The sequence below is a fragment of the Leopardus geoffroyi genome, chromosome D2, assembly GCF_018350155.1.
Source record: "Leopardus geoffroyi isolate Oge1 chromosome D2, O.geoffroyi_Oge1_pat1.0, whole genome shotgun sequence".
Taxonomy (NCBI): domain Eukaryota; kingdom Metazoa; phylum Chordata; class Mammalia; order Carnivora; family Felidae; genus Leopardus; species Leopardus geoffroyi.
The window spans coordinates 32,496,151-32,517,617 of NC_059334.1; the positions used below are offsets into that span (position 1 = coordinate 32,496,151).

Sequence of the window (21,467 nt, forward strand, 5' to 3'; positions counted from 1 at the left end):
TGCGGCAGAGACAACAGTCCAGAGGAGGGGAAGCTCTGGGTAAAGGCTGCTGGGAAGAGGGGCTCCATTTCTATGCGGCTGTCTGCCTTGGGCTTCCTGGAGGAGGGGGCGGGCCAAGCACCAAGGAGCCCAGGCCCGGCGTGACCGCCCCACGTCACCCCTCGTCACGCCTCTGTGGACCCCGGCTTGTCTCCCCACTTCCATCAGCCTGGCTGCCTGCAGAGGGCAGCTGTGCCTTCAGGGCAGAGCTGGCCTGGTGTGTGCTCCAGGCACAGTCACCCACTCCCACCCTTCACCTGCTGCGACATCGCCGCGGGACCCTGGAGGGAGGCCCCGGAGGTCCAGTGCAGGGGACATTGGAGAGGGCTAGGGGGGTGGTATCCTCGCCCGGATGGATCGCTTCAGCATCCCGGGCCACCCTGACTGCTCCTCCTGGAAACAAGTCAAATCACACAGTATCATAGAGCTAGGACTGGTGTGTCCAAAGCACAGGCTCTTAAAAGCTGGGTGGGATGGGGAAACTGAGGCCCCCGGGAGGTCACGGAGGGCATCCCAGCTGGTCTCCAGCTGCCCACCCCTCCTCCGAGCCTGCAGCCTCACGAAGCCCCCCTTCCCTCCACAGGCACTGATTCCGGCAGCGAGGTGCTCCCCGACTCCTTCCCCTCGGCGCCGGCTGAGCCCCTGCCCCACTTCCTGCAGGAGCCACAGGATGCCTACATCGTGAAGAACAAGCCCGTGGAGCTGCGCTGCCGCGCCTTCCCCGCCACGCAGATCTACTTCAAGTGTAACGGCGAGTGGGTCAGCCAGAATGACCACGTCATGCAGGAGGGCCTGGATGAGGCCACGGGTGAGCCTGCCCCCCCTCATCCGGTCACCCCCAGCACACCTGGGCCCAGGGGTTCCACCCTGGGCTCCCTGTGAGACTTCACACGGCCGTGGCTTCCCCCCCCCCGCCCCCATCCGCCGCCTCAGTTTCCCCTCTGGGATTCACCCTTGACCAGTATTTCCCCAAGGGTTGTCCCAGTCTGACTTTGGGTTACCAAATGAAAGTGCACCGAATCCTTGCTGAGTGCTCACTCTTTTTCTGGTTTCTCTCTGTCTCTGGCTTACATCACGGAGCAGTCTGGGGGCGGGGGTGGGGGGTGGGGCTAGAGCTCTTACAACGCACGCACACCCCAGCACCTGCTATGCTCCCCGTTTAACAAAGAGCTCCCCCTCAGCCCCCCACCGGCACGCAACTAGAATCCTAGACCATCGTGAGTGCGGGAGGGCCTCGGTGTCTGTGGGAAGTGATTCTGTTTCTTTTCATAAGAATGCTGCGTTTCCTTCATAGACATCAGTTGTTTTCAGTTTAAACAAGAGGTTGGTGATGTCACGTAAATAACCACGGAGGGTGCGCCATAGGATGTAGCCCAGATCCCGAGGGTGAGGTGAACTTGGGGTCTCCGGGGCACCCCCAGTGGGGCCCCCGAGGCCAGGTGGTTGCTTATCTGTCCCCAGGCCCCCGTTTACAGTACAGGACCCTCTGGGGTGGAGAGCCTATCAGGGGTTCGGGCCAGGGAGGGGGCGTCCGCTGCTGGTTACCTGCAGGTGGCCAGTGTCGGGCAGGCCCAGCCAAGCCCGGGCTCCGGGGGTCCTTCGCCCCACAGCCCGCCTCAGCTTTGGTTTTGAGGCTTTCACCCCTTCCCTCGTCCTTCTCCTCCTTTCTTAGCCGTCTCTCCTCTCCTCTGTCTCTCCTGCCTCTCCCCCTTCTCACCCCGTCTCTCTGTGTCCATCTTTTATCCCTTATGTCTGTCTGTCTGCCACCCCCCCCCCGCCCCTGCCACCACATACTCTCTCTCCTTTCTGCCTCCTTCCGACTTCTTTTTTCCTGGAAAAAGCTCGCAGATTTCAGAACCACCCAGGCCTAAAACCATACCCCAGAATGTACTTAATGCCACCCCAAACCGTATATGTTAAAACGGTAAGTTTTGGGTTATGTATATTTTACCAAAATTCTGAAAGCACTTTAAAAAATAGATTTAGAGTGTCAGGCTCACCCAAAATCTAAAAATAAAAAAAAGGAATGTTGAAAAGAGAAAAAAAAGGAACATACCCAGCTGCCCCTGTTCCCTGTTCTGTGTGGCTCTGGGAAAGTCACCCACCCTCTCTGAGCCCCAGGTCCTCTCGTTGTAAACTGGGATGTTAACGGAAGGTCCCGGTGGGTGTGGCGTAAAGTGCCAGGCGCTCAGTAAACCCCCATTTCCTCCGTCCTCTTTCTGGCTTTTTCTTGGCCTCTTTCCTCTTGAAGCCTGTCCTTCTTTCTCTGTCCCCCTGAGCCCCCCCGGCCTGTATCAGAGGTCACTTGTGGGGGTCCAGGCAGAGCAGAGGGATGGTGTACCCCCCCGGGGCCTCTCAAAAACCCTGCAATTAGTAGTAATAGTAACAGCATGGCATCTACTCCCCTGGTACCGGGCTCACGAGCCATGCCAGCCCGAGAAATTGGGGCATTCTTGTCCCCATTAGCTACAAAGAATAGACTGTGGTCCTGTGGGCACTCCCTTGGCAGCAGTATGGCTGGTTTCATCCTCCTGCTCCCCACCCTGGCCCTCTCTGTGGCTCTGGAAAGACAGGGGATGATAGCCGTGGGCCAGAAGAGGCAGGACGAGCCCACCCTACCAGCTCGTGCCAGGTCAGGACAAGAGCCCAGTCCTGGGTGTCCTGGCCCAGGTCCCACCTGCCCCTTAACCACCATGCTGGAGGAGGTGGGCATGGGAGCTGGGGACCAAGTCAGAGAGACTGCAGGTTCCTGTCCTCCTTCTGGGTGATGATTTCTCTGTCCAGCGGTTGGGTGCTTCTGGATGGATGACCCCCTTGAGAGGGACCCCCCCCTGTCAGTTTCACAGCCTAGTGAATAAGGGGCGGGGGCCCCCTCTGTGCCGCCCTGGGCTGTGCAGCATTGGTCAAAGGCCAGGACTCCAGGCAGCCCCTGTGAGCAGCCAGCGTCATCCCTCTGAAGCAGCCTCTGCCCTCCTGGTGCTCCCCAGGGGCAGAACCCCAGCCCCCTCGCATTTAGATCCCTGGCCATCGGGAGGGGGTTTCCCTCACTGTCTGGGCTCCTCAGGCAAAGGGCATCCTACCCCATGGTGCGGGAGAGTTAAGGCAATGAGTTCACTGGAAAGGTCCAAAGAGGTCATGCATCTGGAGACAGAGCTTTAACCAGGACAAGATACCAGATAGCTGATCTCAGCTCTGTCGGTACCTCGAGGTGGGACTTTGGGCCTGCCACTGACCCTCTCTGAGCCTCAGTTTCTTCATATGTGGAAGGAAGGGGCTAGATGAGACCCAAATGACCTTCCCGAGTAGATTTGTGTTCGGCCTTGGCTGGGTGCTACGGCAGAGTGATTGCTATGATCGCTCTAGAGTTTACCCCGAGTGTTTTACTATGATGAGGGAACAGAAGCTCAGAGAGGCTGAGTAACTTAGTGAAGGTCACACAGCTGGGGAGTGAGGGTGGGGCCAGGACTCAAACCTGCCCAGCCACCCAACCCTACACTTGACCATCATGCCACAATACCACAGAGTATACAGCTGACAATCCCGCCTTCGAGAGACTCATCAGAGCCCATGTGCGGGCATGAGAGGGTGAGCTGGGACACGTGGCAGGGAGGAACAGCTTTAGGAATTCTGAGACGGGGACAGTCAGGAAGGGCTTCCTGGAGGTGGGGGCCTCACAGTCCTCCCACAAGCTTTGGGGAAGAGCTTTGGATGGGCATCGTCATCCAGAGGGTTCACTCGTTCCCTGAGCACAAGGGGCTTTTATCGAGGGTTGCCAGGAGAGTGTGTGACCCCACTCTGGGTAGGCTGGTGGATGCTGTTATGCAGGGAAGCCCCCAGGCCCTGGTTGGGAACTGTTGAGAGGTCCTAGGAAGAGGGGCCTCCCCCCAGCTCCAGCTCCTAACCAGAGACAGGCCACCTGCTTTCTTCACGTATTTCTGGAGCACCTTTCCTAGGCCAGGTCCTGGGCCACAGCAGTGAGCAGGGCAAAGCCCTGCTTTATTCTCCCGCGGGAAATATTTAACAAACAAATTATCAGTAGATCATACAGTTCCGGATAGCGGTCAGGGCCGTGGGGAAGTCAGGCTGGGCGGGGGTTGATAACTACACAGCCCAGTGTCCAGTATGATGCTTTGAGAGTGGGTGGAGATGGGCCAGGGTCAGAGAGGCGTTCCCTCAGGAAGTGAGGCCCAGCCCAGAGCTGATGGCGACCGGGAGTCCACTGGGCACAGAGGCGACGGAAGAGGGTTCCAGGCAGGAGACTGGGTGTGCAAAGGCCCTGTGGCCGGGGAGACCATGAGGAACTGGAAGATGCCCGGTGAGGCTGTAGTGGATAGACTGTGCAGGGCCAGAAGGCCACGTGGGGGATCTGGGTCTTCACGTCGTGAGGACTGGAGGCACAGCCAGGGGACGCGTGGCATTGTGCGCTGTGAGGAGCGCACGCCAGCTGCGGGGCAGGAAGCGGACTGGACGGGGCAGAGGGCTTGTGTTAGCCCTTGCAGTCTTCAGGGGAGTGGCAGTGGTGGCTGGGGCCAGGGTGGAGTTGGAAGAGACGAGAAAATAGATGGAAATGGAAGCGCTTGGCAGAGACAGAGGTCCTGGTGCCACGTCCCGTGCTTCCTATCCTCAGACCCGCCCCCTGATGCCATCTGTCTCCTCCTCTCAGGCCTGCGGGTACGAGAGGTACAGATCGAGGTGTCGCGGCAGCAGGTGGAGGAGCTGTTCGGGCTGGAGGATTACTGGTGCCAGTGCGTGGCCTGGAGCTCCGCGGGCACCACCAAGAGTCGCCGGGCCTACGTCCGCATCGCATGTAGGCCGTCCTGACACCCCCACCCCGCTCCCCTGGGCCCCTTCCCCCTGCCCACGCCCCCTGGAGAGGAAACTCCACAGCTGTGGGGGCATCCCTTGCCCGCTGCAGAGACAGGAGGGCACACAGATGCCAGCTCAGAAGAGGCCTCCTGGACCCAGAACTTAAGCCACCTCTGGCCTCAGGATTTCTAACAGCCTTTTGTAGCTACGTCTGTATAAGGGAGCTGCCAGCTTCCTCACCAGCCTGGGTTGTTATGTGCTTAGGATCCCAGCGTCAGGGAGGGAGACCTGTTCCCCCAACCCCACCTGGTGAGGCCCCCACTTTGGAGGAGATGCCCAGGCAGAGCCCAGTTTCCTTGGCGTGCACTGCCCCCTAGTGGCTAGAGTGGGACGCGTGAGGATTCTGTTCCGCCCAATTGTGCCTGGTGACCCCACTTCCTTTCTTCCACTCCTTCTTCCAGACCTGCGCAAGAACTTCGATCAGGAGCCTCTGGGCAAGGAGGTGCCCCTGGACCAGGAGGTTCTCCTACAGTGCCGCCCACCAGAGGGCGTGCCTGTGGCTGAGGTGAGCGGGGACGAGGAGAATACTCGGCATGGCAGAGACCATGATGCCTCAGCCTTCCAGAGCTCTCCCCGTTTCATAGATGGGAATATCGAGGCTTGAGACAGAGAAGAGAACTACGGCCTCTGCAGAACTCGGCGTGTGCTAGACCCCAGCTCGGCCCTCCAAGGCAAAACCCCTCGGGATGGGGAAGAGCTGGGGCCAGATCCCCACGGGCTACTTGAGCAGGCCCCAGGCTGAGTCTCTTGCAACGGAGGTGCCTGTGGCTGTATCTTCCTCCCCCGCCCAGAAGCCGAAGTCCCAGCTTTATGGATGCCAAAGGGCCTCACCGTGCATGTGTCCGAGCACGTGGCCTTTGCCCTAACGGCGAAGGGCTAACACTTGTGTTGCACGTCCAGGGAGTCAAGTACCGTCCACCACACTTTGCACACTAACTTGTTTAATCCTTGCATCAGCCCTATGCGGTGGGTGCTAATAAATTCTGCCTTACGAATGATGAAATCGAGGCTGGCGTTAAGCCCCTCCCCAGGGCCGTCTAGCTGGTGGGGTGCTCGTCGCAACCGCTGTGTTCTGCAGTATTCGCCACGGGGCCCGGCCCGTGGAGGTCCAGCCTCACTCTGTCACCACCGCGGGTAGACACGGATAGAACTGCGGTCCTGTTTATGGCCGGGCCTCCCTTCCCCTCCAGAGAGGGCCCACTCCCCGCGATGCAGGTAAGCAGGTAGCGGGCCCTCATGCCCCCCACCCCCATCCCTGTAGGTAGAATGGCTCAAGAATGAGGACATCATCGACCCCACCCAGGACACCAACTTCCTGCTCACCATCGACCACAACCTCATCATCCGCCAGGCCCGCCTGGCAGATACGGCCAACTACACCTGTGTGGCCAAGAACATCGTGGCCAAGCGTCGCAGCACCACTGCCACGGTCATTGTCTTCGGTACGGGTCCTGGGGGGGGGGGGCGCAGCTTGGCCCATAAGCCCACCTCACCCCACCCTACACAGGAGGTCGGCAGGACCCTGGTGGACACGTGGGAGGATGCGGCCGGGAGAGGGGAGGTGCCTTCCCCAAGATCACACAGCAGCTAGTGGTCGAGTCAGGCACTCGTGGGTTTGGGGCTAGAACAGGGCCTCGTCAGCATCCTCACTCCCAAGCCTGGTGACCCAGCAGAGTACGGAACCGCTGCCCAGGCCTGTAGGATGTTCCTTGCTGTTCCCTCCACTGGGAGGGGCAGAGCTATAGCTGAGATGCCCCGAGTATGGTAGCAAGAACCCTGCGTCGGGTTTCAGGCACAGGTCGCCCGTTACCAGGTGACCCTGGGTAAGCGTCAGCCCTCCCTGGACCTTTGCTTGCCATCGCACAATGGGGCTGGGAACAGACAGTGACACCCCCCCCCCCCCGGTCCCCTCCAGTGTTGACAGTCGCAGCCAGATTTGTCTGCTGGAAACTGAGCCCCCAGTGCCGCAGCAGGTGGGGTCCAGTTTGGAAAGGCCTCAGCAGAAGGGCCTTGTCAGGACTGGAGATGGGGTCTAGGGGACCCACGGGCCGCAGAGCCAGGCTGACCAGCTGACACGTGCTGCCCTTGCAGTGAACGGTGGCTGGTCCAGCTGGGCGGAGTGGTCGCCCTGCTCCAACCGCTGCGGCCGTGGCTGGCAGAAACGTACACGGACCTGCACCAACCCGGCCCCGCTCAACGGAGGCGCCTTCTGCGAGGGCCAGGCCTTCCAAAAGACCGCCTGCACCACTGTGTGCCCAGGTGAGGCCCCGGGCCGGTGGGCATCCTGCCCACGCCCAGCCCGCCCCGGTCCCCAGCCCTGCCTTCTGTGCCCTGGCGTCTGCTGCGGTCAGGACAGCCGCTCTCTCCCCATGGTGGTGCTTGTTCTGGGGCCCACAGCTGGCCGAGCAGGCTGGACACGATGCTGTGGCCTGTGCCCTCTCGTTCCGTGCCCGGCTGCTAGAGGGACGGAGAGAGAGGCTCTGAGCTGCAGTCTGCCGGCGGGGGGGAGGGAGGGGAGCCCTTCCACCCTCCGGGACGTGGGCCAGGGTCCCAGTGCTGCCAGGGGTCAGAGAGCCTGTCCTCCTGCCTGAGACTTTGGCTGCTGCCCCTAATCCTGCAAAGGTCCTCTCTCCCCTCACCTTTGTCTCAGTCTGCGCGTCCGCGTCTGTGGGTCTGTGCGCGCCTGGTTTTGTCCCGCCCCTTCCACGTTTGCGTGAACCATGTGGTATATTTCCCTTGGGTTTGTGTCTTCGCGGGTGCACCGGGCTGTGTCTGTGTGAGTGGCCTCCTGTGTCTGTTTGTGTCCTCTCTGCCCGCACGGTGCCCCTGACTGCGCTGGCAAGGGGCCATGTGGCCATGGGTGGATCTCTTCGTGTGGCTTCTGTGTCCTGGGCTCCCGTCCTGCTGGAGTGTGTGTGTGTGTGTGTGTGTGTGTGTGTGTGTGTGTTTGTGTGTGTGCGCACCGCTGTGTGCCCTGGGCTCCCCTCCTGCCATAGTGTGTGTGTGCACGCGCGCATGCGCGTGCACCGCTGTGCTCTGCACGCATACCTGTGCACGCATGTGCCCCACGTGCCGTGTGCTGTGCTCCTGCAGTGGACGGAGCGTGGACGGAGTGGAGCAAGTGGTCAGCCTGCAGCACTGAGTGTGCCCACTGGCGCAGCCGCGAGTGCATGGCGCCCCCGCCCCAGAACGGAGGCCGAGACTGCAGCGGGACCCTGCTCGACTCCAAGAACTGCACCGACGGGCTGTGCATACAGAGTGAGTCCTTGCGAAGGCGGGGCCCGGGGGCGGGAGCTCGAGCCGGATGAGGCCCCTCCCACCCTACCCCGCCCCGCCCCGCCCCACCGGCCGCCCCAGGCCTCCAGTGGGGCAGCCCCTGGGGCCTCTGCCCATTCGCCACGTGCATCACCTCATCTGCGCGTTTCCTGTCACATTCACCATCCTTTCTTTGCCACCTATGTCATTGTCTTTCCCTTTATTTCCCTCGACAGATAAGAAAACTCTAAGTGACCCCAAAAGCCACCGTAAGTCCCATTTCATGGCTGTCCTTTTTTCTCTGGGGGACCCTTGCTCTCCTTGGCTGGCTTTTCCAGGGTGTGGGGTGCAGGGCAGGGCAGGGCACAGGGAGACTTGAAGGTGCCCCCCCCACCAACCGTCCATGGGCCCCGCCTTGGCCCCCAATGCTGCACGTGTCACGGCCTCCGTCATGTGGAGACAGGCAGACCCTCAGCCCACAGAAAGGACACCATCCCGACCCTCCCATTACGGGAGAAGATGAGCCTCAGAGAGAAGGGACTTATCCAAGGACTCAGCCAGGATTTGAGCATCAGTACTTACGTGACCCACGCTGGTGCTCTTAGCCTTGTCCCCTCAGCCTTCCTCTCCGCAACAGAGCCAGTGCAGAGGCCCATACTGTCCCTTCCGGTGCCCCTACTGTATCCCCCAGCGAGGTTCTCCTAGCGTCAGCCCCGCGGGGGTCTGGTCCACTTACCCCCCAGGCTGTCCTGCGGCCACACCACAGCAGTAAAGCTGCTCGGGCAGATCGGCCTGTGGTAATTAAACCATAATTTCCAAATAATTCCGGGTTCATAAAATCAGCAGTGGGCCCCTGGGCCCAGCTCACAGGGGGACCAGGCTCGTGACTGGTGAGCGATTATCAGGTGACCCTCGATGGTTAGGGAGAGCATCAGGAGGCAGAGCCGAGCCCTGAGGGCCTCCTGGCAGCTCTCCCGGGCGCCAGGGCCCTCCGGGGAGCCCAAGAGTGAGGGCCACCGAGGAGAGATGGGGCCAGAAGGTGGCAGAAGTGGGCGGACACCAGGACTGAGCCGTGCCCTGCCTCCCAAAGGCTCAGTCGGCACCAGGAAAGTGGGGCTTGGAAGGGTCCAGGCAGGGAAAGCAGGCCTCCCTGTCCGCGGGCCCTCCCAGGAGGGGAGACCGGACCTTGGCTTCCTGGAGGTCCCCAAACAAAAAAGAGGGAAGAGCAGGCATCTTGGCTCGGCCTGTGGGCTGTCCAGTGTCCTAGCCACTCACCACGCGTGGCTCTTCCCACTTCCATTTAACTTGGTTAAAACTAAACACATTTTTAAAGACTGAGTGCCTCAGTCAGAGCGGCCACGTTTTAGTTGTTCGTTAGCCACACGTGGCTAGTGGCTGTCACGCGGGACAACGCAGACACAGAATGCCTGTCATCGTGTCGATGCCACCTCCCTGCCTGGGCCGTGTGGGGTTACTTGCAGCTGTGTGGCAGGCTGCCTGGGGGAGGAAAGTGTAGCTGGTGGGTGGCCCCCCCCCCCGAGCCCCTTCCTTCCCCTCCACCTGCTCACCTCCTCTCCACCCCATCGCCTTGCATCTCATTCCCTCCTCCTGCTCCCCCTCTGCCGCCATCCCCTCCCCTCAGCCCAGGATGCAAGTTGAGCTCAGGGTGGCTGCTTACAGAGATTACCGGGAGCCGGGACCTCCGGCCCTGGGATGTGCTGCAGGCCGCAGCGAGGGCCTCCGTTTGCATCCTGGCTGGGACAGGACACTGTCTCTTTCTCAGCAGTGAGCAAGGAGTTACCTGTTGGGACTGCCCATGAGTCCTCTTGCGTTTTTCTGCACCGGGAGGGAAGCAAGATAGGGGATCTGAGGCCGTTTTACCTGTCGAGACTGATGCGCAGAGAGGTTGAGGCTTGCCTGCGGTCCCGGCCAGTCACAAGGGCTCAGAGTAGGACCTAGCATGGCGCCGATCTGTCCCAGGACCTGGGTCTCTGCCCCTGCCCCTCACCCAGCCCTCCTGTCCCCGCAGTGCTGGAGACCTCGGGGGACGTGGCGCTGTACGCGGGCCTCGTGGTGTCCATCTTCGTCGTCGTGGGCGTCGTCATGGTGGTGGGGGTGGTGGTTTACCGCCGCAACTGCCGGGACTTTGACACGGACATCACCGACTCGTCGGCCGCCCTCACTGGTGGCTTCCACCCCGTCAACTTCAAGACTGCGAGGCCCAGTAAGGACCTGGGGGTACCCGGGGTGGCAGATGCAGGCAGGGTACCCAGAGGGGCACGGCAGCCAGCCACACCGGCCAGACTGGAGTGGGGCCTCCCCCACTGGACTTTTGGGTGGGATTTTGCAACAGAAGGGCCCCCGGCGGGAGCAGAGGATGGGACCGGGCCAGCGAGGCACAGCTGGGTCTGACTGTAGCCCCAACCCCTGCAGACAATCCACAGTTCCTGCACCCATCCGTGCCTCCGGACCTCACGGCCAGTGCCGGCATCTACCGCGGGCCCGTGTATGCCCTGCAGGACTCCGCCGACAAGATCCCCATGACCAACTCGCCCCTGCTGGACCCCCTGCCCAGTCTCAAGATCAAGGTCTACAACTCCAGCACCACCGGCTCGGGGCCAGGCCTGCCAGATGGGGCTGACCTGCTGGGGGTCCTGCCGCCCGGCACGTACTCCGGCGACTACACCCGGGATGCCCACTTACTGCACCTGCGCAGTGCCAGCCTCGGCTCCCAGCAGCTCCTGGGCCTGCCCCGCGACCCGGGGAGCAGCGTCAGCGGCACTTTTGGCTGCCTGGGTGGGAGGCTCAGCATCCCGGGCACAGGTGGGCTCCTCCTGCCCCGCTCGCCTGTCAGCCCGGCCTCCGCATGCCCCCTCTGGGCATCCCCAGCCCCTCCCCCCTCTCCCCCCCAGCAGAAGATAGGGCTTCCCTGATCCCATTTCACAGATGGGGAACATGCGGTCCAGGGGAAAGAAGGGACTATAACATAGAGGACTTGGGGTCCAGGCATTTCTCTGTCTCACGAAGGCAGGGGAGCCTTGGACCAGCCCCTCTCTAAACCTTATCTGTTAAGTGGGAGGGAATATGTCTTTGTAATTCAACAAGCCTACAGAGCACTACTGAGATGGTAGAGCCATCAGCTGATAGTTTCCCAGTGTCACACTGATCTGGGGCTGGAGCTGGCCCTGGGGCCTTTGAACTTTGGCACTTTGCCCCATCTCTATACCCCACCGCAGTGCTAGAGGCCCCTGTATTAGCAGATATAACCACAGCTGTCAGTGGCCTGGGCTCCCCCTTGTACCTAGTCCCCGAGCTTCTGTCCCCCAACCTTGCTGGTGACCACCTGGAGTTCAGGAGATGCCTTTCTCCCCCTGCCCCAAGCTAGGGGCCAACCAACACCCGCCCCCCCCCCCCCCCCCCCCCCCCGTTCTAGGCTCTTAGATTCCCTCCAGCCCCTCCCTGCTCACCTCCTTCTGCCCCTAGGGGTCAGCCTGCTGGTACCCAATGGAGCCATCCCCCAGGGCAAGTTCTACGAGATGTACCTCCTTATCAACAAGGCAGAAAACACCCTGTGAGTGGACAGACCTCAGTGTGGCATGGGCTGCCCCCCTTCTCTTCCTCTCCCTGCTGCCTGGCCACCTTGGGTTCAAATATCACCATCTGAGCCAGATCCTAAAGTAGCCCTCCAAGCAAAGCATTGACAGATCTTATTACATCCACATTTAAAATGTGCAGCACCGGCACAGCGAATCATAAAACTGAAAGGCGATTGACAAAGTAGCTACAATACGACAAGAGGCTTATCCTTACTATGCAAAGAGGCTTTAGAGACCAATAAAAAAAGTAAATATTTCACTACAAGAATGGGCAAAGGATACAAACAAGTGATTCACACATACTCTCTGATGCAAGCACGTATACACACACACACACACACACACACACACAGTGGCCAGATTATGAAAAAATGGCCAGCCTACTTTGTAGTCAGAGAAATAGAAATTCAAACAGCCATGAGACACTAGGAGTTTTTTGTTTCTCGAATTTGCAAAGATTTTTTTCAAACGGCCTGACCTCCATATGGACAAGAGTGTGGGACCTCGGCCCTCCCATGACACGCAGGAGGGAGCACGGGCTGGTACCAGCTTCCCAGAGGGCAGTTTAGCAACGCTTAACCAAAAGCATCCCAAGCGTGCAGAACCTTTGAAAATACGAGCAAAGACATAGCTGAGAACGCTGCAGTGGAATAGCAGAAATCTGAACACACTCTCAAGGCCTAGGCCGTCTTTCTGCCTCTCCTTAACCCCTCACCTCCGGGGGCCCAGGGGTGGAGACCTGCCTCTGTCACCCAAGAGCCGGGGTAGGGGTGGCAGGCCCACACCGGTCCCTTGCTGAGCTTCAAGCCTGCCCTCACTGCCTCCCCCCTGCCCTCTGCCCTGTCCCCAGCCCGCTTTCAGAAGGGACCCAGACGGTATTGAGCCCTTCAGTGACCTGTGGGCCCACGGGCCTCCTGCTGTGCCGCCCCGTCATCCTCACGGTACCCCACTGTGCTGAAGTCCGTGCCGGCGACTGGATCTTCCAGCTCAAGACCCAGGCCCACCAGGGCCACTGGGAGGTGAGGAGCCAAGGCTGGTGGGGGGGGGGGGGGGGGGGGAAGCGGGGCAGATCTACTATCTGAACCTGCCCTGCCCTGGGAGGCCTCAGAAGCTGAAAGAAAGCCCCTCTTCTCCCGGCCCAACCCGGGTGGATCTATCCATGGCCTTGACTGTGACCTCTTTGCCTCCCCATGTAGGAGGTGGTGACCCTGGACGAGGAAACCCTGAACACGCCCTGCTACTGCCAGCTGGAGGCCAGGTCCTGCCACATCCTGTTGGACCAGCTGGGCACCTATGTGTTCACGGGTGAGTCCTATTCCCGCTCGGCAGTCAAGCGTCTCCAGCTGGCCATCTTCGCCCCTGCCCTCTGCACCTCCCTGGAGTACAGCCTCAGGGTCTACTGCCTAGAGGACACGCCCGTAGCGCTGAAGGTAAGGCCAGGCCGTCGGTAGCACACAGCCCTGGCACACGGTGGCTGTATCACCGCCCCCCCCCCGCCTCAGCTGACCGGCTGTGTGGTACCTTCCAGTGCCCCCGCTCCCCAGAATCGTGGTACTTTCCAGGCACCCCTCTACCGCCATCAACCTCATTAATCACTCATTGCTCAAACATTGAAACGGCATCAGACCTGCGAGATACAGTTTTGCCCTCACCAAACTGCAGGCTAGAGGCGGGGAAATGAGAGGGGGCCTCGCTGATGGAGGGCTAGGCGAGCACCAGCCTGGGAGGGAGAGGATCTGAGAAGGCTTCACGGCACATTAACCTTAGACCTGTGCTCCAAAAGCCAAGGAAGGGTGCCCGGAAGAGAAGGGTGAAGGCCATCCCAGTGGGCGCGGCCGCTGACGCAAAGGCAGGTGTGTTGTCCCATGTGACCGAAGCACGCAGGGGCTGTTTCTAGGACCTCGAGCTCATCCTGACACTGGAAGAGCATAGCCCCTTGGCCTTGTGTTGACCTTCTCCTGCCGCCCACCTCTCTGCGAAGCCTCCGGGGCCTTTCCTGTAGCTCCAGACCTCCCTTGACCCAGGTCTAGGGTCCCCTCTAGCTCCTGTCTCCCAGTCTCGCGTGACTTGTCCCCAGCTCCAAGTCGAGGACTGATGCAACATGGGTGAGAAGGCCTCATGGGAGAGTGAGTGTCTTCTGCTGGGCCAGGCTGGCCTGAAACTGCAGAAGGCCCACAAGGGATCGGGGGTTCCGAGGAGAGGCTCTCGCGGCCTGGATCTCTGAGTACTGGGGCGCTGGCCAGTGTCCAGCTTTGATCAGAGAATGGAGGGGACAGCAGGAGGAAAGCCACCACATTTGAGCTTGATGGCATCACTTATTTATTCAGTCCCCGTCTGTCTGTCGGTCTGTCCGTCCGTCCGTCCATCCATCCATCCATCCAGCTTGCTGCCCATCTATCTGTGTACTCATTCACTCAGCAGTCCATCTGTCTGTGCGGCCATCGCCAACCATCCCTTCGTCTTTCCTTCCGTCTGTCCTTCTGTTTGTATATCCATCTGTTTGCATATCCATCTACACATCCATCGTCTGTCTGTATCTATCTACCCAACTATTTATCCATCCATTCATCCATCTACCTGTCCAGTCATCTATAAATCCAGTTGTCTATCCATCTGTCCCCTTATCTGTCCATTCACCCGTCTGTTCACACAGCGTGTCTTCTCCGAGCACTTCCCAAATGCCCAGCCCTGTGCTCAGATGGTGGCCTGCCCTCAGTCTTACAGCCTGGCTCCTACTGCCCGCCTGTGTCCCCAGACCCCGAGCTTGCAGTAGGAAAGACCCCAACTGGCCAAGGATGACGGGCTCCCCCTTCCCGTTGCCTCCCGCCCACAGGAAGTGCTGGAACTGGAGAGGACCCTGGGTGGCTACCTAGTGGAAGAGCCAAAACCCCTGCTGTTTAAAGACAGTTACCACAATCTGCGCCTGTCTCTGCATGACATCCCCCATGCCCACTGGAGAAGCAAGCTGCTGGCCAAGTACCAGGTGAGGGCTGGGCCACAGGAGGTGGCGAATGACGCCGGGGAAGGGGAACATTTGGTCTGCCCGTGGAAGATCGGTTCCCCCTCCCGGGCCTTGGCCTTCCTGTCTCCTTCCTCTAGCCTTGCCCCCGCCTCCCCGAGTCTCTGTCTCCCTCCCATCCTACTCTCCATGCCCCTAGTCGTCCCTAGGCACGTCGTCACGTTCGGTGCCACCGACAGCCACGTTCCCCCCCCCCCCACCCCGTCACACTCCCACACACAGATGTCTACAGACGTCATCTTCAAAGAGGCCTTGCCATCTCTAAGAGTGCTCATGCCTGGCCGACCATCCAGAGTCGTCTCGGATGGTCACTCCCCTGTGCCTACACCTACCTGAGCAACCCCTTGGACTCTGCAGGGCCTCCAGCCCCAGACGTACATGCGCATGTGTGCATACACATACACACATGCGCACACGCATCCAGACTTGTGCCGCCTTCCCCAGACACTCGTTTCTCGGCTGAAGGGCCCCTGACCAGCTCTTCCTCTTCCTCTCTGGACGGAGAGGCCTGCCCTGCCCCCTGGCGGCGGGGGGGGGGGGGTCCCATCGCTTCCTGAGGTTGGCCCCCTGACCGGCCTCTGCCTCCATTCCCTGAGGGTAGGGCAGGGCAGGGCAGGCTGGCCTCACCTTGACCCTGACGCCCCTCCCTCAGGAGATCCCCTTCTATCACATTTGGAGTGGCAACCAGAAGGCCCTGCACTGCACCTTCACCCTGGAGAGGCACAGCCTGGCCTCCACAGAGCTCTCCTGCAAGATCTGTGTGCGGCAGGTGGAAGGAGAGGGCCAGATCTGTCAGCTGCACACCACGCTGGCAGAGGTGAGGCGGGAGGACAGACACCCCGTGGGGCCGGGGGAGGCAGCGTTCAGACCCGCGTGCATAGGGATGCTGCCTTCCGTAGATATGTCCCCGTCAGCTCCCAGGTCTGAGCTGGGACTCTGTCACTTTCTGCACACTTATTGAGTGGCTGGTCCTGTGCTTGGCCGGTACCAGGCAACAGATGAAATCACTAAGTCAGAAGGTAGGTCTTAGGGAGGAAGAGACCATCGACCTTGTGTCAGGTCAGTGCTTAGCCCAAGCCTATGGCTCTCCTCCACTCTACATCCACGTTGAGGTTTACAAAACCCAAGCCACCCAGGCCAGCAGCGCGAGAGGTTCCTTGTGCAATGTAAAAAGCGCCGATCAGAGGCCTAGACCCAGCTCTCTACCGAACTTGGCACGTGACCGTGGGCAAGTCACTTCCCCGTTCTGGACTTCATTCCCACGTGTGTCAACGTGCGTCTGTGTGGAATAGACTGTGGCTGAGGCTCCTTATGGCTTTGGAATCACGAGCCTGCACCCGCATCAGCCTGGGACAGTGCATTCGCCTGGTCCACCGCAAGGACCGTTGGGCACGCAGCCCTGGCCCTTGGAAGCCGACCTTCTGGGGGAGGAGGTTTTTGAGCAGCTGACCTGCCCAGAGCGTGGGGAGGAACCTCCACGAGCTCCCAGTCCCAGTGCAGGAAGGTCGGAGGGGCGGATGCTAGTGCTGTGCATGGGGGAGACCCCTGCCCCTCTCACCTTGCCCCCTGCCCTTCTAGACACCTGCTGGCTCCCTGGACGCCTTCTGCTCTGCCCCTGGCAGCACGGTCACCACCCAGCTGGGACCCTACGCCTTCAAGATTCCACTGTCCATCCGCCAGAAGATATGCAACAGCCTGGATGCCCCCAACTCGCGGGGCAATGACTGGCGGCTATTGGCGCAGAAGCTCTCCATGGACCGGTGGGTGTTGGGCCAGGCCGGCCCCACCCCAACCTCCCTTTGTCCCCCAAGGGGCAGGTGGGGCAGGCAGCCCGACAGTCCAGGATCAGATCCTTCCATTTGCGGTAGATCAGGAGCTGAGGCTTGGGTGTGCTCAGTCTGAGAAGCCCATTTCTGGGGAGTGCCATACTCAGCGTGCTGGCCCGTGAGGATCAGGTGAGGCCAGGACACCAGGGGTCATCACCATCTGCACCCCCGGGCCCAGGACGGAACAGGTGTTCTGGAAATGTTTGCTGAGCGACGGTGTATTTTGGTGTCGAAGCCCTTCTGGAGAATCTAAAATGCTGCATAAATATAATGGCAATAGGAATTATTAGAATTACATTATACTTACTGAGAAACCATTTAATAAACCTGCATTGAGCAGATGCCACGTAGAAGACACCTGACTAGAAATGGATGGGCTTTACAAAGAGTCTAAGGCTCTGTCCCTGCTCTCGCGGTAGTGTGTGGGGCAAAACCAAGCAGGGAACAGATGCGGGAGGAGGAAAGATTGGAATGCCAGGTTTGGAGAGTCTCTCCTGGGGCCAGTGTCTTTCAACGGGTAATAATAACAATGATGATGGATGATGATGAGCAAGACAGTTTCCATCTTAGGGATGAGGAAACCGAGGCTCAGAAAGGAGCAGTGGCTTTCCCAGGGCCACACAGCCCCCAAGCAGAGGGGCTAGGGTTCCGACCCAGGGTCGGGGGACCTCAGAGCCTTCCCTCTTCCTGGTGCTCTGTCCACTTCCAAGCTCCTGGGAGGTGCTGAGTGTTGGGGGAGCCCAGTGACCCTCTCCTTCCCTCCGCCAGGTACCTGAACTACTTTGCCACCAAAGCGAGCCCCACGGGTGTAATCCTGGACCTCTGGGAAGCTCTGCAGCAGGATGACGGGGACCTCAACAGCCTGGCGAGTGCCTTGGAGGAGATGGGCAAGAGTGAGATGCTGGTGGCCATGGCCACTGACGGGGACTGCTGAGCCGCCCCGGACCGTGGACTGGGAGGGCTGGCAGGAGGCGTGGGGCACAGAGGAGGCAGCCTCGTGTGAGGCAGTGCGGCCCCTGCTGCCCCCCAGCTCACAGCCAGAGGCGCCCCCTCCTCCTCCTCCCCTTGCCCCATTCCCAGACCACAACCAGCCTTAGCAAATCCTTGTACTCTGTTGTCAGGAAGACCCAGTGTTCCTTCTCCACCCCTTGCTGTCCCCCTGCCCTTGGATCTCCGTGGAGGAACCGAGACGAGGCCTCTGGAGGCAGCGAGGGGAGCCAGGAGGTGGCCCTCCCTCCCTCCTCCCACCCCCACCAGCCACCTCCGCCCCAGGAGCTCTGGGTGACGTTTGTCTTAGATGCGTTCTTCGGTTTCTTCCTCAGTTACTGGTTTCTCCCTCCCGCCTAAGTCCTCTTCTCCTTTCACACCGTTTTCCTCTTTGAAGAGTCAAGTACAATTCAGACGAACTGCTTTCTGTCGTCCAAAGCAAAAAGGAAAAGGAAAGGAAGAAAGAAAGCTTCAGACCCCTAGTCAGGCTCAAAGAAGAAAAAAGAGAAACACCAAAACCACAAGGGAAAAGAAAAACCCAGTTTCTTAGGAAACGCAAATGATTTATTATCCAGATATTTGGATAAGTCCTTTTTAAGAAAAAAAAAAAAAAAAAGAAAATGAAAAACAACACAAAAAAATAGAAAACTCTTTTCTTGAGTGTGGATGAGTGTGGGCTTGCTCATGGTTCTGGCCAGGAGTGAGCGTGTGTGCGTGTGTGGGTGGGTGTGTGTGTGTGTGAGAGAGAGAGAGAGAGAGAGAGATTATCAGGGAGAGAGAGACAGAACAGGGAACACCTTGCTGCTAATGATTCTGTCTTAGGCTAAATTCCTACAAGGCCTCAGTTTCCCCAGGTGTACAGGGTCGAACGGGGTTTTAGCCACGGTACCATGTTTCCCTCTAAAATTCTGAGCAGATGCTGAATCTTTAAAGGCAAGGAGCCCTGAGATCTGGAGTGGGCTGGGGTCTTCCCTACCGCATCCCCAGGCAGATGCCCCACAGGCTCCCTGGGCTCCTGGAGAATCCAGATGAAGAGGCCCAGGGATGGAAACTGGGCAGACCAGGCCAGCTGTGAGCCAGGGACAATGTTTCCAGTGCCCCGGTCTGGTGGCTCCTGGAAAAGGGGGTGGGGCCCAGAAGTGGGGCTCTAGCAGAGAAAGAAGTGGGCGGGGAGATTCTCCCATGGGCACTTCTCTCCTTCACCCCAGGGTGGGAGCAGCCAGGTCACCCCTCTACCTAGCAGCCCCCAGACCAGGTGGGCTGGCGCAAATTGACATTCCGCTAATGCCCAGGAATCCGGGAACTGGTCTCCCCCAGCCTCAGTTTCTCCGTCTATAAAGCAGGAGGGCTGGATGAGCGGGCCTCTGACTGCAGAAGCCTGAGCTTCTGGGCCTCAGCGTGGCTTTACGGAATGTGTGGGCAGTCAGCCCTGCGGGCCGGGAGGCTGGGAGGTGGGTGGGCTGGTTGTGCTCTATCTGCACGCCCCAGTGAAGGAGGACCTGGGGAGGGCTGTTTTCCCAGCTCTGACCTCCACCGGCAGCTCCCTTAGCCCTGTTCTCACCCTCCCACTGCAGTCTGGGAGGTTTGAACAGGCTGGACTGCCAGAGTGGAGGGGGCTGGTACCTCCTCACCAGCCTGCTCCGGGATGCTCCCAAGGGCCCAGCAGGATCCCTTTTTGGCTGGCTGATCATGGCTGGGACCAGGCTCTTAACGGCTGGCACAGAGGCCTCCTCGCAGGCCTCTCCCTGGCACCCGGGGCAAAGCAAGAAGTTCTGGGCACTGACCCCAGGGCTTGCCCCAGCTGGTCCATGACCAGCCTGGGCACATCCTGGCCCTTGAAAGTCTGGTCTCCAGGGAGGAGAACAGGTTCGGGGGCTCCAGTCCTAGCCGGCAACCTCAGCCTACCCTTCCCTGCCATGGACTCAGGCTCATGGGGCTTCTCGCCCCCTGCCGGTGACCCTGGGGGGGGGGGGGGTAGGTTGGCCACGGACAGACAGAGGCCTGCTCGGTTTGAGAGAGGATCTCTCCTATCAGCGCTGCTGAAGGAGCCGGGCCTGCACTCAGGGCTTGGCAACAACGGCTCTCTGCCCCAGGGCCTCTGTGGTGTTGCCTCGCAGGCCTCGAGGCTTCCCTGCCAAAGGTGCCCATCCGCTGTGGGCTCAGCATCCCTGATGAGTCCTGGCCTGAGCTGTGCAGGCAGGGGTGACAACATGGCCCGGAGAGAGCAGCCTGACCAGTGCCATGAGAGGCTTTACCCGGACCCTTCCCATCAGTCTCTGCTCACAGGCAGCCTGCAGTCCAAAGACCAGCACCCCAGCTCCAGCTGTGCCAGTAAACTGCTGTGTGACCTTGGGCATAGGACTGCCTTCTCTGGGCCTCACTTCCTTTTTACACTTGCGGCTGCTGTCTGACCGCCCTTGGGTTCTGACACACACGGACGGTCATTCTGGGTTTCTCGTGGGAGGGAACCCTGCCGTGTTCTGCCGGGCCCCTCCTCCCTGCCCCGCTCGCTCAGCAGCCACGATGGGAGCTCTTGGTGGATGAGGCCAAGCCAGCCGCACACGTGCCATTTCTCATCTGATTTCCAGAAATTGTGCACCAGGGCCTGGAGCACAGAACCAATTGGCTGGGGCCTCCTGGGAGGGTTCAAATTGTCCAGCTTTATAAGAAACGCCGAGAAAGGGTTTGCTGCCTCCATCAATCAAACCTCTGCCGAGGCTGCTGTGGCTGCGTCCCTACGCTGCCCGCCTTAGGGTAGGATCAAGATTTCTCCTCTGATTCAGGCCTGAGAGGCAGCCCCACGTGGCCTGTGTACCCCCAAGAGTGGCAGATCAGGGGCCACCGCAGGCTTGCAGGGCCCTCCCGTGGGCGTTTACGTCTCTCATCTCCGGGGTGTGTGCTTGCGTGTGTGCGTGCCCCGCGCGCGTCTGCTTTTATCTGCAGGCACATCAGGGTACCCCTCCGGGAACGTGTCCCCACCCGGGTGTGAGCGTGTGCCCTCCCCGAGTCCACAGGGTCAGTTGGTGTATCTTCGTGCCTCTCCCTCTGCTTTCTCTCGCAGTGACCCGGGCTCCAGAGCTCCGGGCCAGGGGTCCTCCTGAGGGTGTGGGGGACCCCATCTCCTGGACGATCCAGGACCCTCTGGTCCTTTCCCCAGCAACCAGGCAGCTGAGCTAGGTCCCTTAGTAGGCCCTCTGAGGGAAGGTGACCAGGAGTTCGGCTGCAGGGAGCAGATCTCCTGGGGGCAAAGGGCTGGACCCCCTGCCTGGGCTGTGGACATGCGTTATGTGTCCCAGGGATGTAGGGCTGCAGGGATGGCCCAATCCCACCACTGTTGAGTCTGTAAACTTCAATCTGTAAATAACGTTTAGCATTCCTATTGTAACAAAATTAATTTTTACAAAATAAATTATATTTCCTAGTCTAATAAAAAAAACAAAACAAAACCCTGGTTGTCTTCTGTTGTCTTCTTGACTGTCTTTCTATCAGCAGTTGGAACGACCTTCCTGCTTTCCTCAAAATTCCACGGGTTTGGGATCGGGCGGTCGCTGTCAGAGCTCTCTCTGAGCTCCTGGAAACGATCAACGTCAACTGCTTCATTTTGCAGAAGGGAAAACTGGCCCAGAGAGAGGTTAAGGATTTCTCCGGGGTCGTGCAGCAAGTTAGAGCCCGTGCCGGATGCGAATCCCTGCTCCCCAGTCAGCACTCTCCATGCATAAGCACCCAAGGAGTGTGTTTAGGGGTCAGTCCGTTGAGCCTGCTGTGGGCTAGGTGATCGGTGGAGATACCCGTAAGAAATTCAAAAGGGCCGAGGCAGAGAGGTCAGTTTAGAGTACTCACCTGGAACATAATCATGCACGTAGAAAGGGACTGATGGGT

The 21,467-nt window shown here is 59.8% G+C and overlaps 1 protein-coding gene across 2 annotated transcripts in view; it reads left to right on the forward strand.

Annotated features, from left to right (window-relative positions):
- Positions 1-21,031, forward strand: part of UNC5B (unc-5 netrin receptor B) — an 83,205-nt gene extending 62,174 nt beyond the window's left edge. Inside the window, exons 2-17 of one of the 2 annotated variants that reach the window (XM_045439528.1) lie at positions 623-847; positions 4,703-4,846; positions 5,307-5,410; positions 6,167-6,347; positions 6,997-7,164; positions 7,999-8,163; positions 8,397-8,429; positions 10,190-10,384; positions 10,594-10,983; positions 11,644-11,731; positions 12,607-12,775; positions 12,953-13,186; positions 14,590-14,739; positions 15,428-15,592; positions 16,354-16,535; positions 17,370-21,031. In XM_045439528.1, coding sequence (XP_045295484.1) covers positions 623-847; positions 4,703-4,846; positions 5,307-5,410; positions 6,167-6,347; positions 6,997-7,164; positions 7,999-8,163; positions 8,397-8,429; positions 10,190-10,384; positions 10,594-10,983; positions 11,644-11,731; positions 12,607-12,775; positions 12,953-13,186; positions 14,590-14,739; positions 15,428-15,592; positions 16,354-16,535; positions 17,370-17,535 — 2,759 coding nt within the window. In that variant the 3' untranslated portion in view covers positions 17,536-21,031. The remainder of the gene's footprint in view (positions 1-622; positions 848-4,702; positions 4,847-5,306; positions 5,411-6,166; positions 6,348-6,996; positions 7,165-7,998; positions 8,164-8,396; positions 8,430-10,189; positions 10,385-10,593; positions 10,984-11,643; positions 11,732-12,606; positions 12,776-12,952; positions 13,187-14,589; positions 14,740-15,427; positions 15,593-16,353; positions 16,536-17,369) is intronic. The other variant, XM_045439529.1, reaches the window with a different exon arrangement.
- The last annotated feature ends 436 nt before the right edge of the window (positions 21,032-21,467 follow it).